General features: G+C 40.4%; 1 protein-coding gene across 12 annotated transcripts in view; it reads right to left on the reverse strand.

Moving 5' to 3' along the window:
- Positions 1-680: 680 nt before the first annotated feature.
- Positions 681-15458, reverse strand: part of BCLAF3 (BCLAF1 and THRAP3 family member 3) — a 32205-nt gene continuing 17427 nt past the window's right edge. For 8 of the 12 annotated variants that reach the window (XM_083734330.1, XM_083734325.1, XM_083734329.1 and 5 more), the window contains 7 exons: positions 14516-14624; positions 13461-13524; positions 12707-12825; positions 9238-9352; positions 3935-4030; positions 2727-2876; positions 681-1111 (listed from right to left, as the gene is read on the reverse strand). In XM_083734330.1, coding sequence (XP_083590456.1) covers positions 1097-1111; positions 2727-2876; positions 3935-4030; positions 9238-9352; positions 12707-12825; positions 13461-13524; positions 14516-14624 — 668 coding nt within the window. In that variant the 3' untranslated portion in view covers positions 681-1096. The remainder of the gene's footprint in view (positions 1112-2726; positions 2877-3934; positions 4031-9237; positions 9353-12706; positions 12826-13460; positions 13525-14515; positions 14625-15458) is intronic. The other 4 variants (XM_083734327.1, XM_083734326.1, XM_083734328.1 and 1 more) reach the window with 1 other exon arrangement.

Genomic DNA, 15458 nt, shown 5'->3' on the forward strand with positions numbered 1-15458 from the left:
AATTCTATGAAAGCATTATTAGACAGTTGTACTCAGTGTAGCACTTTGGGAACCTGGAGACACCATTCGCTATTACAAAAGTGGACCCAGAGATAAAGCTGCATATATCATGCAGCTTCCGTGATCCAAGTTACAATCTTACTCCATTGCAACAAGGTTTGAAATACAATTATTCATCCGTCTGCAGAATGGACACCACTGGTGGAATCGATTCCATCTTCCCACTAAAGCCCCTCTACCTTCCACTTATCTGATCTAAGGTTGGGGATACTGCAGAACAGATTTGGAGGAAGGGTGCAAAAATAAAAAAGTACTGTTGCAAAGTGAAAGACCATTTGCAAAATGTTGGGTGTCATCCACACGTGCTCCATGATCCACATTTTCTACTGGTTTTTTAACAGCTCTGAGCTGGCTAGAGGTTTTCCGGCAAATTTCATTTTTGCGTTAACAGAATGTAACCAAATTTATTAAACATAGTATCCTACTGATATTGTTGGACTCCAACTCTTAACATCCGTTACTGCTGGACATGCTGGCTAGGGCTCATGGGAGATGAGTCCCACAACCTATGGAGGGCACCACATTGGCTATTCCTGTATCCAGTATTAAGTAAACCTCCAGGTGAGCAGAGCTATAGCAATTCAAAAGTAATTGCTTAGAGAAATCATAAGATACTCATGGCAATAGGCACTTTTTCATTTTTATTATATAAGCAAATAAACTTTAAACATATAAACTTCTGTGTATAACAACTCAATGTCTAGTAATAAAACCATGCTTAGAGTGAGAGGGAAATAGAGGGGGAAATATTCAATAAATAAAGACTCCCTTCAGGTTGTTTTTTTCTCTGACTTGCCGGCAAGAGGAAGTAAAAGGAGCAACCTTACAATGTTCAGTTGAATACTGTATTCGAAAAGCCATTATTAAAACTGTAAAAAAGTTCTGCAACATCCCACTAATGAAAAATAAAATTATCTTTATCAAGAAAAATTAAAGTATTAGTTTTGCTTTTCCCATTTCCGTTCTTGACAAATGCAATTGGATGCTCCCTTGCAACGATCATCATAATCAGAGATACTGCCTTCAGTACTGCAGCTCAGATTTCCAGGCCCTATTTAAGGAGAAATAGATGTTATTATACGGAAGTAGGTTTCTGTAACAAAGAGTTAATCCACATTTTAATTTATCCAGCATTTCAAGAGAATGCTGCTTCTGAAGCTCCAAGTTCCATGGGACAGGAAAGGGGGAAGGGGAGCTCACATTTGGACTGGGGAAACTCTGCCACTCCTCCACACATCATGAGAGGAACATAGCATATGCCAACTGATCTAAACATTTGTCAGAAAACAACACTTATCACAGGAACTTGTTTTAACAGAGTCAGACCACTGGTCCCTCTCAGTACTGTCTACACTGACTGGCAGCTGCTCTCCAGGGTTTCAGGCAGGCAATATTACCAGCCTGTACTTGGACCTGGGACCTTCTGTATGTAAGCCAGATGCTCTAGCATCAAGCTATGGCCCTTGATGCAATCTCTCTGTGTTAAAATGCTCTGGGTCCCCCCCCCCCCCCCGGTAAAGAAAACTAGTACTCAATTGATTTTCTTTCTCTTTGCTCCTGGGCAAGGGAGGGAGAAAATGGCTACGGAAGCTGCTTCGAGAAAGGAGCTGCTCTGCTCTGGAGCATGCAAGACAGACTGCTTTCTACTTCGGGGAATGAAAAGGAGGTGGGGATGGAAACAGGGAAACAGCCTCTTTCATCTGGAATTGAGTTCTGTTCCATGAGGAAAGGTGTGCTCTGGTTATGTGGACACACATTACCTCTGTCTCTCTAAGCATAGCTAAGAGACTATGAGAGATCAGACCATTTTCTGGTTAGGAAGCTATCTGCCTCAGGGAGGAGAGAGAATACAAGTAACCCTAGTTGCACGGTGTTTATGCACATGGGCAAATGAAGAGCTGAATGCAGATTCGTCGTCCCGTCCCCGTCCCCATCCCCATCCCCCCCCCCCCCGGTTTCTTTCTGCATCTTGCCCTGCTGTTAAACAGGGAGGAAACAGAAAAAGGATGTGTGCTCCACCAGACCCACAGAATTCATCAGTTGGGCAGTGCGGGCTGCCTATTTTGCTTCCTTTTTCAGGGACAGATTCCCAGAGGATAGACGCCTACACTGTTCTCATTAGTTAAAGCATGTAACTTCAAGCCTGACAAGGAGGAAATGATAGATGCCTTTCGTTGTTGTGCTGTGCAACTGTGTTAATGGTAGCTGACCTTCCTGACCCTATTGGAGAAAGTAATGTGGCAGGGAGTGCATTAGAAGCTGACTTCCTCTGCTCCTGGAGTGAAGAGGAGACCCTTAACATTATATCCAGTGGCAGCTTGGGCATGGGATACTCAGGTTTAAATATTCATTCTACAACAAAAATATAATTGCCTTCCTGGGTCAGGACAAGGTCTTTTTATTCCTGCATACTACTTTAAGCAGTGAGCAGCTAGCTGCCATGAAGCAAACTAGGGAGCCTGGGATCGTCATCTTTCAGGTTAACTTGCCTCACAGTGCAGTGAAACTAAAATGCCACTCTGACCTTCTTAGAGAAAGGACAGACTACAACTGTCACAAAATGAATGCATTCAGTAATCAGAAGGAGGTACAGTGTGAACACTTGCATACAAAACGTTTAAAGATAAAAGCAGCATATTCCGGGATCGAAGTAAAAATCCACTCACCTTATCTTTCCTCAAAAATCCTCCTCTAAATTTGTTAGTGGTAAATCCCCTTGTCCCAGCATAACGTAATCGTTGGTATTTAGCCTGTATGTATAAACCCTTCTGTACTAAGTTTGATTTAAAGTGGGGCCGACCATCACTAAAGTGGGGCTGTTAGAGAAGAAAAGGAATGGCCATATTAACAATTTTCAGAATTCTGACCCTTTAATCTGATATACAGTAATATGTACACTTTAAAATTATTGACTAATGTATTTTTTTTTAAAGATTCTGATCTTTTCCCCTTCAAGACTCAATACAGCACCACAAACCATCTTCACATGGTACAGTGGAAACAACTTTCAAAACATGCCATGTTTAGGAATTTTAAATGCAATTAATTCTCTATAAAATGCATCTCTAAGTCTCTTATAATTCAACACAATACAAACAGTAGAACAGATGCCCAGTGATACATCCATATACTGGATATGCCCATTTATCAAATGTCAATAAATCTGGATATTTTCTTTTGGATCCAGGCAAAAAACTGATAATACACTGCTCCTTTATCAAAACTGCTTCTGATGATTAAATGAAGCAAAAGGGGATCGACTGTGCCGATTTCTGCTCTAATCTATCTCATACTTTCAAATCCATATTTTTCTTTCCTTTTTCGGGGGTGAGGGTAGAGGTGTGGGGGTGGAGAATAAGCTTAGCCTTACAAAAACAATCTATTTTCACAGCAAGTTTTGAAAACAGGCAATGTAGCCAAGGGATAATGTGCACCACAACACCTTCTCAGAACCAATCAACAATTTTGTGCATCTTGTAAAACAAATGAAGAGGATGCCAAATAGTGTAAAAGCAACATTTTGCAAATGAAACAATATCTTAATTAACAGTGCCCAAATGCAATAAAAGAGAAACAAGTTGTTTTAGATTAAATTAATTACTTTCTTTCCTACTATTAGTAGAAACTAATTCATCCATGTACAGCTTTACGCTTTCAACAGGTAGGAAGAGATACATGGCATCTTTGTTTATAATGCAATTGTTTCTGCAACTGGCATAAACAATGGCTTTTCATAAGACAATGGTGCTCTTTCTATTGCAGGGCAATCTTTCAAATGTAGTTAAACAGATACTGCAACCTGGAAAGGGGGTGTGGGAGAGAGAGAAATGAATTCTGCTACTCCATTAGAATTCAGCAAAATTAGAATTCATACCTTGAAGGGTCTTCGAAATGTTTCATGACGTTCAGTATTGTCTTCAAACCGATCATGTGCAATATCACCATGTGATTTTGAAGTATAATAATGATTCTGCATTAAAAGAAAATTACACTAAATATCTACACACTTAAACTCTTACAAAATTTTTATGAATTATACTGTAATTTGTCAATTATAACTAAAACAGGTATTGTAAAGTTGCACACACACACCCTCTCTGTGGATTTAATGGTTTACATTAAGTGACAATAATAACATTTTTTGTTTCTGAAGCAACCTAAATGACTTACTGATACTCTTTGGAGGGGTTTGTCATGGCAGTTTTGGTTCTATGTGTCTTAGATGACACATAATCCTTGCAGCATTTGTAAAAGAGGACCAAGTGAGTAGCCAATGTTTATTAAATAGTGCTACGAATGCACCTTTGAGCAGATACCGTAAATTTCGCTCTATAACACGCAGATTTTTTCTCCTAAAAAGGAAGGGGAAATGTCTGTGCGTGTTATAGAGCGAATGTGTGGTCCCTGGAGCCGAAAAATCAAGCAAAAATCAAATCGCGGGGCTGCACGCTGCACGGAGAAGCGAAACTTGAAAAGAGGAAGCGGCTGCTTTCCTGCATTCTGCCTCAGGGTCTTACTGCCCACTCTCCTCTGTTTCCTTGCTGTGTTTGCTGAAACGGAACAAAGAGCAGGGAAAGCCCCTCCCCTCCAGGCAAGCTCCGGTGCTGCTGGGGGAGAGGGAGAGAGAGGGGGGAAGGGAGAGAGAGAGGGGGGGGAGGGAGCGAGGGAGGGAGGGAGGGAGAGAGAGAGAGAGAGAGAGAGAGAGAGAGAAAGAGAGAGATGGCTGGCTGGCTGGCTTGGGTGGGGGAAAACTTTTGCCTTCCTTTCCTCCCTACCCCTCTCCTGCATTCTTAGCCAGCTGCTTCTCTGCACACCCCTCTCCTGCTCCTTGTCCCTTCTGTGTTTTTCCTTCCCTCCCCACTTAAAATGTGGTTACAAAGCATAGATCCTCAGGATCTTTGCATTGGGTCACCCCAAATTCACCATCAGATCACATAGCATGTCCATGGCTACAGCCTGCCCCCCCAAAATCACGCACCCACTGTTGCCTGGGGCTGCAATGGTGCAAAAATGTGGTTAAAAAGCATGGATCCACATGGATCCTCAGGATCTTTGCATTGGGTCACCCCAAATTCACCATCAGATCACATAGCATGTCCATGGCTACAGCCTGCACCAAAAAAATCACGCACCCACTGTTGCCTGGGGCTGCAATGGTGCAAAAATGTGGTTAAAAAGCATGGATCCACAGGGATTCTCAGGATCTTTGCATTGGGTCACCCCAAATTCAACATCAGATCACATAGCATGTCCATGGCTACAGCCTGCACCAAAAAATCACGCACCCACTGTTGCCTGGGGCTGCAATGGTGCAAAAACGTGGTTACAGAGCATGGATCCACAGGGATTCTCAGGATCTTTGCATTGGGTCACCCCAAATTCACCATCAGATCACATGTCTGTGGCCACAGCATGAAGCCCAAAAATGATACATCCACTGTTTCATTCAGAATGTTTTTTCCCTTGTTTTCCTCCTCTAAAAACAATGTGCGTGTTATGGTCAGGTGCGTGTTATAGAGCGAAAAATACGGTATTCTGAACAGATAATCTCCAAGGGGAATGTAGCATCTAGAATTATCCTTATTTTCCCTGCTAACTTTTGAAAGGCCTTCTTCAAGCCCACCTTACCCCCACGTCTAGCCGCAAATAGCTTTCCCTTTTTGATACTCAAGCTCCAGCTACATTATGTTCACCATTACTCTATCAGAACGTGAAATAACTATGAAGAATAATTATTCCTAACAGTTTAACCTTCTATCAAAAGCTGGGGTCGAATGCACTCCCCAAAAGATTCATAATACATTTGTGTCAGTCTTCCACAACTCTCGATGTTCCTGTTATACCTAAACAATGAGGTGTAAACTGCCATGTGGTGTTTTAATTTAGTGAGCTTTTGCTCTTACAGCTTTTTTTTGGGGGGGGGGGGGTCAGTTCAACTTCTAGTAATGGACTCAGATATTTTCCAAGGAAGCCATGAATAAAAAAACCCTTTTCTTTCCCCCAATCATAGCTATCATTCTGCACAAAAACTTGCACATCTGGCTTTTGGGGTCACTGAGACCCCTCATGCATCTGCAAATATTTTCAAGGAAGTAACACCCTAACTCCACCAAACATGTAGCGATTGAAATGTGCTCCTAAAGCAGCACATGATACGTTGTGAGATTTGCTGTTATTGTTACTGGCAATTCCCCACTCACTATTATTGTACTGTTATATTTGTGCAACTGTTGTGTTATATATAAATTATTGGCAAAATACTTTAAATGTCACTAAAGCTGTGGATTTATGTAGGTTTTTGAACTTTACATGGTTGAGTACTGCTGACTCCAATGACGTCTGTGTAGAATGTACTACTTAAACTGTTTCACAGGGAAAGCAAACTTTTAAATGGTGCTATGCTTCATAATTTCCATGCCTTTCTTGGCATACATTTAAGTCCACTACTGGATTGGTGAAGAAATTATTTTCATCAACCAAGGATCATCCAACTGATATCCTTTGGCTATTCACACTGCATAGTAGCTAATGTTAACTACAATTAACATTTCAGTATTTCTGTACATTATATAGACTCTGATATGGGATATGACAAACAACAAAAGAGCCAAGGTTTGTGATAATATGCTATTGAGCTATTTTCTGTATTTAAAAGGAGCTTTATGCCATGTTTTACTGCTTTTATTACTGCTTTTTGTTATTAGCTTGCTCTTTAATGTAGTGGGTTGGATTACATGGCAATGACTTACCATGAGCAAGGACCGCACTAGTACACAGTGCTGAATCTATTCCATTTCGCTCCACCCTGCCTGGATCGGGGAACAACAAACCATGAGCCTTGGCTTCTGAACCAGTGCTTGCATTTTGTTCCTCCCCAAAATCTCTTGCTTCCAGTTGTGGCTTATTTGCAGAGAAACAAACTACTAGTGCTGGTTCACACAAAATGCTAAAGCAAAGCTTGTGACATGTTGCTCCTGGACTCTGGGCAGGGTGGAACAAAATGGGGAAAATTCAGAAGTGTGCAGCAGCACATCTGCTTGTTCACAGTTATGTCATGAATACTGGCTTATCATGATGTGCGAAGAAGTCTAGGATATATCTGCTCAGGAAACATAAGCTAGTGGCAGCCATATAAATATGTATTTGAAAATGAAATATTTTCTTTTGTGTGGTTATGACCAGAGATGCAAGTTTTTCTTTTTTTTAGCCTGTGCAACTATTTTGCAATACTGACACCCCTTAAAACAGTGACATACAACTGTGTAGGTGTAATTGTGCAATGTGCTACGGGACAACATGGCCTCTCCCTTTTTCTATTTCACAACTCTTTCCATCTGCCAGTATGATTATCTTCCTTCATTTATCTATCTGCCCTTGTGACTTGTTCTGGCATATTTACAGCTTTTTTCTTCAACAGTTGCAGGAAACACAGGAGAGGTTATATTCCAGAATCAGATGTTTCTTTGTTTAGGTGTCCATTGCAAGTGAGTTTGCAAACATTTTTTTTGTCTTCCTAGATAATCAATTAGTGAACCAGCAACATTTGGGCATTTACAGTATAACCCTGAACCTGATTCAAAGGTAATAATTCATCTGCAATGAATGTGGGGGTTATTGGGTTGTTTTTGTTTTTATATAGATTGTGTATTTCGTGTTTCTATGTTATGATTTTATCCTGTGAACTGCCCTGAGACCTCCGGATATAGGATGGCATACAAACAAACAAATCAAGCAGGGCTAGAAGAGAAGAGTCCTGTTGCAGTGGAGAAGGGCAGTAATATTTGTTGCTCTACAAAGCTGGGAGATTAGTACTGAAGTACTAGAAAGGCTGTGTCTCAGCCATCAATGAATATTGTTGCCACTCTCCCCATACCAACCATGATTTAAATCTGATGACCAACCTCCAGCAAAAAGCAGTTGTGGTATTTTGCTCTTTTGAAACATCTGCTGGCATTTCCTCAACTAAGTCAGCAAACTCAACTGCCGCTTCTGAGTCACTATTTCTGCCAGTCTCCTAACTGGCTAACTAAAAGGGAGTCAGCTAGACCATTTCTTAAATTCCTTTTCTGTACAAGCTTTTCTGCTGCTCATCGTAGCCTCAGCAGGTTCCATCTCCTTTCCCCATGCTGGTTCTCTACAAATCCCTCAGCTACAGAGTAAGAGCTGCCTCCATTTTTGGCTTCTTCTCTTCCACACCCTCTCATGATTATCATGAAGGAAAAAAGAAGCTGTGGTTCATCCCTAGCTCATCTCAGCCACTCTATAATGACTTTGGGCAAATTGAAAACAAGCAAACAAAAGCCAAGAGCTGCTGCTGCAAGGAAAGGAGGGGGGGGGGACCTGGGAGCAGATTTCTGTCAACAAAACAATGGTTTATTGGTCTTCTGTCCTGGTCTTGAAAACAGATTCCTGCTGAGGGACAACTTATGCCCTATGTAGGGACGGGTGCCAAGAACAGAGCCCTCCTGAGATACATGTTGTACAATGTATTTTAGAAATCTCCTCTGCAGATATTTGCAGATGGCCCAAAAATACCTAAATAAATAAGCAAGCAAGTTGGAGAGTTGAGCAGAAAAATATTTTTTCAAGAACTGCTAGGGCAGGATTAGGAGAAACCAGGACTGATTTTTTTGTTTGTTTGTTGAGGAAGTGTGTGGGTGAGAGATTGTGTTCTCAATTGTGTACAGTACATTTGCAAGGGAGTTGGTGGCAAAGTTTAAGTTTGAAGAAAAATCATGCAGAAAATGAGATGTGGGGAGATACAAGTCTTGCCGCTCTGTCTGATATGCTGGGTTTATATATGAATGTGAAAGTGAGTAGGTTAGGGCTGTGCTGGCTCTGTGGAAAGAGAAAAGTTCTTAACTCATTTTCAGAGGAACTTTTAGTATATTTCTGCTGGAGAGTAGAAACTTCCATTGGTTGTCAAGCCACAATTTGTTTACTATTGAACTGTACAACCTGAAAACAAAGAAATTGTAAAAGGTATCCTGATACAAATAAAAAGTACCATCTTGTAGTGATTCAGTCATTCATTATATTGCTTTTATATATATTGTACAGCCTGAAAATAACTTTTTGCAGCTTTTAATGGGCTACAAAAATGCATCCCTGACTACCTGATAAAGAAATAATTTAATAGTCAGACACTGTGTTCAAGTAATAATACTTTCAACTTACCATGTGAGGTTTCCTAATAAACTTCCTGAAAGGTGGTCTTAGAAATCTCGCAGGTTTTTGGAATCCATACATTTGAGTGTTTCGTAATTTTGGAAAGCTACTACTCTGTTCATCCCTAAACAGACACAATATTAAAAGCTGTGAAAACTAAAATGATGCCATGTCAAACAGCATAGCATTTTAAAATTAGGATCAGATAACCAATTATTTTTTTTAAAATCCATGATAATAAGCCAACCAGCCAGCTAGGCTAATCCTCCCTACCCACTGATATAAAGCAGGCACATTCAGTGCACTGTTTTCAATCCCTGCTAAAGTTTTTTGTTTAAGCAAGCCTACCTAGACCTGCAAATTTGGCATGTATTTTAATATGTAATTTTTAAATGTGTATTTTTAAAATGGTTGGTTTTGAAGAAAATGAAGCTAGCTTGTTTTAAATATCTGATTTTATCAGTAATATTAATGCATGTTTTACATAAACCACTTAGGTTTTAATGACTAAACAGGATAAAATAAAATGAAATGAAATTCCATGCAAACAAAAATGCAGAGTACTGAATGTAAAGGTCACTAAAATAAACCCAAGGTAACTCTCGAGTATGTTGCTATGAAGCCTTCATAACCTGACTGGGAAGAAATATAAAAACAATGCAGGTTCTCTGTTGGATGAATCAATAACAGCCAATATCCATTAAAAAAATTAATGTGTATTCCTGTTACTATGGGTAGTTTACATTTTTGAGAGCTGAAGACATTTCTCATAAACAGACACTTTTTCAGGCACAAACAAGCAGTCAAGAGGGAGGAGTCGCATGGAAAGCGATAGGTTTCCACAACAAATATCATATACACAAAGCACCCTTGCCTGTGCCACATGCTTTATGCCAAAATTAAAAGTTTCTGCATGATTGCAAACTATGAGTTGTCAAAAATCACAACAGTATTTATGCAAATACCTAGGATTAAAACCTTTTTTTCTCTGCATTATTTCCATTAAGTTTGGATGCATCAGTTTTACAGAGTTCTATATGAAGTCCCCAAACTGTCAAGAATAAGAAGCTGTATTTTGCTTCAAATGCATAAAATTGGGGAATTACCAAATATTTACGTGATATGTCTTAAATCTGTAAACACAATTGGCCAGATACTGAACAAACAAAAAGATATTTCTAGAAAATATCAAATGTAAACCATAGTACCCACCAAAATAATGCTGGCAACTGAAAGCCAGTTTCTGTAAGGTTTTAAAGCACTTACTGATGTTCCTCCTATTTGGAAATGTTGTGAGGAAGGACACTTAATTAGTGAGGTAGCCACTGAGAATCCTTTCATAGAGTGGATGTACCACATGGATATCAATTTCCACAGGGCATTCTCAGTAGATCAAAAGAGAGCACAATGGAAAACAGGCAGAAGGAACTGGGATCTTGACAATTCATCTGGTCAGAAAATGGGCCACTACTTTTATGCTTGCTGAAGCATCCCAACCGTCTCTGTGGGCAGCCACTTACATTACAGTAATCTTCTCTAGAGGTTTTAAAGGAATGAAAGATGCAAGAGGGTCAATAGGATACAATTATTCCAATTATGCTAGGCAGAGATTATAAAATAGGAGCATTAGATTCTCAGTACCATATGCAAGCTGAAAGCCAGAAAAACTAGTGGTTTAAAAAGGAGAGAGTATCCAAGTGCAGTGACAAAGTGGCAAATAGTTGGAGTTGATAAAAGAATTCTGCTTCTTCCAAAAGGCCTTTGTGAGCCAGAACTATTCTGAGTCAGTCACGTACCCCTGAGCACTATATGCTCACTGGATGTAACAATGACTTAAAATTATCTCAACGAATAAAGCCAGGCTAAATTCCTGACACTGTGAATTCACACTCCATATTCAGTTAGAAGATCTAACTTTGTTTAAATATTGAGTAATATGGTCTACAAAATAGGTGACAAATTCAGTATAGAGAGCCAAGAGTGACTCATCTTCCAGCAGAGACATCCAGAGTTCACCAGGCCATACATCACCCAGAACAGCTTTGCCAGACAGCACTTTGCAAACACTGTGACTGAAGACACGATATATTGCTTTGCGCTGCTGTCACAGTTGGTCAAGGCTATGTGGACTGTGAAATTTTAAAATCCTATAACATCTAAACCAAATTTCACTGATCAGATTTTTCATTAAACAACTTAATTAAATAAGACTTCCAAAATCCAGCGTTTTAACCATTTGAAAATTTATAAGGATGAGGGAAAGCACAGACAGAACGTTTGCAGAGAAAGAAACCAAGAAATAATAGCAACAGGATGGGGCCAAGGGAATGGGTACAGGGAATCTAAAGACAGACAAGACGGTTACATGCATACCAGGTCCACTTGCTCATTCGACCTCAAGCGTCACAAACTCTCAGAAAAATCAGCCATACATTTTCAAAATTCTCAAATCACTATGGGTTACAAAACTTTTTTAAAAAACTAAAGCATCCCAGAATATTGAATTATTCGTCATAGAAGAGACTACACACTAGCAATTAAGATATTCAATACCAGCATCCCTATATATACACAGTTAGCAATGTAATTAGGACTTCACTCCATTAAGCCAATTAGCTACATTATCTTTTAGGTACTGCAAAATAGCATGATTCATATTTTTTTGGTAAACTGATGAAAAGGGTGTTGAAGACAGACAATAAGAGTCAGTGTCTCGCTCCTGTCTCTATGCATCATGCACATCATCAGTCTTCTTGTTGTAATTCCCATGTGGTAGAGATGACCAAAGAGTAACAGCTGTCCTCCAGAATACATGAATGGGGAGAGAAAATGCTCATGGAAAACTGTGACTAGTTCGGAGGGAGATGAGATCCAGAAGATGCTGCTTGGCAGAATGGGATTACAGGCAGAGTGGGCATCATCTGGCTTTGACAGCCAGACAAATCGAAGCAAACATAATGAGAACTCCACCCTTGGACTTCTGACTCAAAGTTTAACCATACCACCAAAGGCAAGAGACATCTCTAATGGGCTGTGCGGCGAGAAAGCAAAAACCTTCTGTATAGTCCTACTTGAGCTCAAGCAAGAGATGAAAGGAAGGAATAAATGAATAGACTTTTCTACACCCTATGTCCATCATTACTCTCACACAGCCTAACATAGCATGGTGACAGTTTAGCATCTAAACTAGTTTGACTTCTCATCCTCATCTCTATTATTAATGGGACTAACATATACAATATACTGCATCAGAGAAAGGAGGACCTAAAGATTATTGCCAAAAGCAAAACTAACTTTAATTTATCCTTTAAATACATTATAGAAAATTAAAAACATAGGATTTCTGAAGTGTCTTTGAGTGCTACATTGAAAATGATGAAGGGAAAGGGGGGGGGAATACTCTAAAATGAAATATGTTTTAAAGTTCATATAATGCAACAGAACTTAAAAGTGCAACCTGTTATTTGAACACAATTACCTATGTGATGCACCATCGATATAAAAATTCTTCTCATCTTCATTCCGCAATCTTTCTTTTCTTCTTCTCTCAATGTCATATCTTAGATCATGTGGATCTTCTAGAACTCTCATCACGCTCTAAAGAAACAATAAATGGCTTATAGAATGATACAGTTCACTTTTATTGTTCTTCATTTTCTCTTATGGACAAGATTAGTATTAGAAGAAATAAACCAACAAAACAAAGAGCTTCAAATTTTAGAGATCAGTGTCACAGATTATGTTGACGTAAGATTCTAATGCGGTATAGTGGTTTAGAGCAGGGTGCCCTGCAGATGGTGCTGGAACTCAATACGCAGCAGACCCAGGCAGCAATGATGGGAGTTGTTTCCATTAACATCTACAGGGCATCACACTGGCCCCCACTGATTTAAGTGTTGGGGGAGGGCTTTGAAGACCCAGGTCCAAATCCTCATTCAGCCATTAAGCTCACTTGACGTTGAGCCAGGCACTCTCTCTCAACAAAACATACTTCACAGGGTTGTTTGGGTGGGTGGGGGAGCACCTATGTGTGTGTGGAGAATCACAAACCCTTGCTTGGTATCTTTGAAGGAAGGATGGGATATAAATGTAAGTAAATTAAATATATATATCCGTCCGGTACAAATTATTTAAGTTAGTCTATACCACTTTAAAATATGAAGACATTTTAGAATTACAATATTGTCACTGAAAATACACTTTCCTTACATTCAAAAATAAAATACACATACCTGCTCAGACTTGCATGGAACAGCTCTTTTTTTCTGAAGTTCGGCCAAAGACATATCGATTCTCCTGGTGTAATGAGCATATCATTCAGCATCAGTAAGAGGGGCAAATGGAAGCAAGAAAGTTAACTTCAATATGAACTGAATGATCTTACTATATAATATTGTGTAAGAAAAAAGTCATGCTGCAGTTTATGTGGCATGTGAACGGTAGGACACTAATAGCAGGCAGAGCAAGCGAGCTAAGCCGGTCAACCAAACAAGTAAGGAGGGTGGCACAGCGGGCAAGTGGGGGGCCCAGGAGGTTGAAGGAGCTGTGAGATGATTGGGAGACATGTAAAAGGAAGGGGTGGGAGGTTAGCAAAGGAAGTTTGGCAGGGGGTAGGTGTGGTTAGTGAGCAACACAAATATGGGTGACAGTACAAAAATACTTGCATAATGCATTTATAACCATTGAGCTACTAGGAGTTTTACTGGTGCTGGTGGAGCTGGTGGTAAGGCACCAGATTGGGAAATATTGACATGGACTATGGGAGTAGTCCATGTCAAAAATCAGAGGCCAGGAATTGATGCACATGGGAAAGACATGTCTTCTTGGTCACATTCATATTCAAGATAATGCTGTGTTTTAACACCATGTTCTGTATACATTCCTAGTCATGTAATTTATGTCTATTAGGATTGAAACCCTGGAAGCATAAACGAAAGTCATTAACCAACAAAAAGTCAATATAGCTCAGGCCTATGTATGCTGTGCTAAGTTTCCACAACTGCACTCTGATTATCAAATCTTAGCATAGAAGGTGAAGATATGAATGAACTTCATGCATGCACATGCAGTCCCTGTGCTCCCACTTCTTTGCTCCCTTTGTGCAAGCAAGCTGTGGCTAAGCACAGCTCTCATTACATCTGAACATGGAGCTATGGTTAATGGCTTCCAAACAAGCCAGGATATGGAAACAAACTTTGAACCATGGTGAAAGGCATGCCAGGTAGCAAAGAAAAGGTCTGTCAACTACTGAGCAAGATTTTTCTGGACCAATGTATGTATATTTTACCTGTGAATTTCTGGATTTGAATGTCTTTTAACTTCATTTCCCAATGGCTTATCTTCTATTTTTGAGAAGCGCTCATGTAACGTCAGATCAGGAGATTTAAAGTAATCTGCTGTGAAGAGGATAAATAGGGGAAAATAAGTTAAGCCTTTTCATTGCAATTTCAGCATTAAAAGTGCTGCTGAAACTAACACGCTGGAGACAATGAAGCTATGAAGTTATTTATGTCCTCATGGCTTTGTATCTCTAAAGACATATCTTTCTCTCTACATTATCTCTAATGATAATGAGTGGAATTCCATGTTACTCTCTTCCAATGGTTCTCTATCTGTGCAAGAGAGGGGGAAGCCTAATTGCACAAACGAAAGTCCTTGAGCAGGGCTTTAGCTCGTTAGGTGAATCCCACCCACAGCTCCACCTGGTACGCAGGCTAAGACCCTACCTCCCCGCGGACTGTCTTGCCAGAGTGGTGCATGCTCTGGTTATCTCACGCTTGGACTACTGCAACGCGCTCTACGTGGGGCTACCTTTGAAGGTGACCCGGAAACTGCAATTAATCCAGAATGCGGCAGCGAGACTGGTGACTGGGAGTGGCCGCCGGGACCACATAACACCGGTTCTGAGAGATCTGCATTGGCTCCCAGTACGTTTCCGAGCACGATTCAAAGTGTTGGTGCTGACCTTTAAAGCCCTAAACGGCCTCGGTCCTGTATACCTGAAGGAGCGTCTCCACCCCCATCGTTCAGCCCGGACTCTGAGATCCAGCGCCGAGGGCCTTCTGGCGGTTCCCTCATTGCGAGAAGTGAGGCTACAGGGAACCAGACAGAGGGCCTTCTCGGTAGCGGCGCCCGCCCTGTGGAACGCCCTCCCATCAGATGTCAAAGAGATAAAGAATTACCTGACGTTCAGAAGACATCTTAAGGCAGCCCTGTTCAGGGAAGTTTTT

Source organism: Podarcis gaigeae (assembly GCF_964106915.1).
Source record: "Podarcis gaigeae genome assembly, chromosome: 4".
NCBI lineage: Eukaryota > Metazoa > Chordata > Lepidosauria > Squamata > Lacertidae > Podarcis > Podarcis gaigeae.